The sequence below is a fragment of the Nothoprocta perdicaria genome, unplaced genomic scaffold (genome assembly GCF_003342845.1).
Source record: "Nothoprocta perdicaria isolate Ctin4 unplaced genomic scaffold, notPer1 scaffold_831, whole genome shotgun sequence".
NCBI lineage: Eukaryota > Metazoa > Chordata > Aves > Tinamiformes > Tinamidae > Nothoprocta > Nothoprocta perdicaria.
The window spans coordinates 12,728-13,741 of record NW_020456123.1 but is presented as its reverse complement, the minus strand read 5'-3'; the positions used below and the strand labels follow the sequence as shown (position 1 = coordinate 13,741).

At 72.2% G+C, this 1,014-nt stretch overlaps 1 protein-coding gene across 1 annotated transcript in view; it reads left to right on the top strand.

The window, feature by feature from the left end:
• Window positions 1–354: 354 nt before the first annotated feature.
• The window catches only part of TMEM214 (transmembrane protein 214), a gene marked incomplete at its 5' end in the record, with an annotated part of 10,695 nt that continues 10,035 nt past the window's right edge, over window positions 355–1,014 (top strand). Inside the window, one exon of the mRNA XM_026052118.1 lies at window positions 355–594. Coding sequence (XP_025907903.1) covers window positions 355–594 — 240 coding nt within the window. The remainder of the gene's footprint in view (window positions 595–1,014) is intronic.

The window sequence follows — 1,014 nt, the reverse complement described above, 5'->3', positions numbered from 1 at the left end:
CGCTGCCGGAACCGGCTCCTGGTGCTGCTGCTGCCGCGGCGGCTGCTCCGCCGGCGCTGGCCGGGCTGCCCCGGGCCTCTCTCCCCTTGGGGCGGATGTTTCCCCCTTTGGCGGGTGTTTTCCCTCGGGGCGGGTGTCTTTCCCRTTCTGCGTGGACGTTTCCCTTTGSACGGGCGTCTTTTCCCCTCCGAGTGCGTTTCCCCTTCTGCGCGGGTGCCTTTTCCCTGGGCTCGGGTGTTTTCCCTCGGGGCGGGTGTCTTTCCCGTTCTGCACAGATATTTCCCCTGGGCGCGGGGGTTTCCCCTGGGCGCGGGGGTTTTCCCGCATTCCCTGCACCCGCGGGCGCTGCCGCAGGGTCCCCCGTCACCCTGTGCCCTCCCGTCCCCTGCAGCCCCCATCGCCCCCTCGGACACGCTCTTCGAGCTGGGCTTCGAGAAGGCCGCCAGGAAGCAGAACAAGGAGCAGGTGCCGCCGGCGGCGGGCACGGAGCAGCCGGCGCGGCGGCCGCCCGCGGGCCGGGGCGCCAGGAAGGCGGCGGGCGCCGGGGCGCCGCGGCCGGGCGGCTTCCGCACGCTGGAGGAGGCGCTGGCGGCGGTGAGTGCTCCCCAGCCCGCTCGGCATTCCCTGTGCGCGGCTTTCCCGACTGCTTCAGAGCAGGGGAGATTCTCCCTGTGGAGCCGGCGCCGCGCGGGACCTGCCCCGGAGGCCTCCGCGCACGGGGCTGCAGCTGCAGCCGGCCGTGCAGCACAGCCCTCCGTGCATGCCATGCACCGTGCATGCCATGCACCGTGCATGCCGTGCACCGTGCATGCCGTGCACCGCGCCTGCAGGCCTTGCTGCTCCCGCGTGTTGGGCTGCGCTTTTAGTTCAGGCACGATCCAGACCCTTAGTTGGAGCCTGGGGACCTTCTAGTTCCTCTGTTGTCGCCTGGGGAGCTCCGGGTCCCTCCCTGGGAGCCCGGGGGAGCTCCGGGTCCCTCCCTGGTCCCCGGGGGAGCTCCGGGTCCCTCCCTGG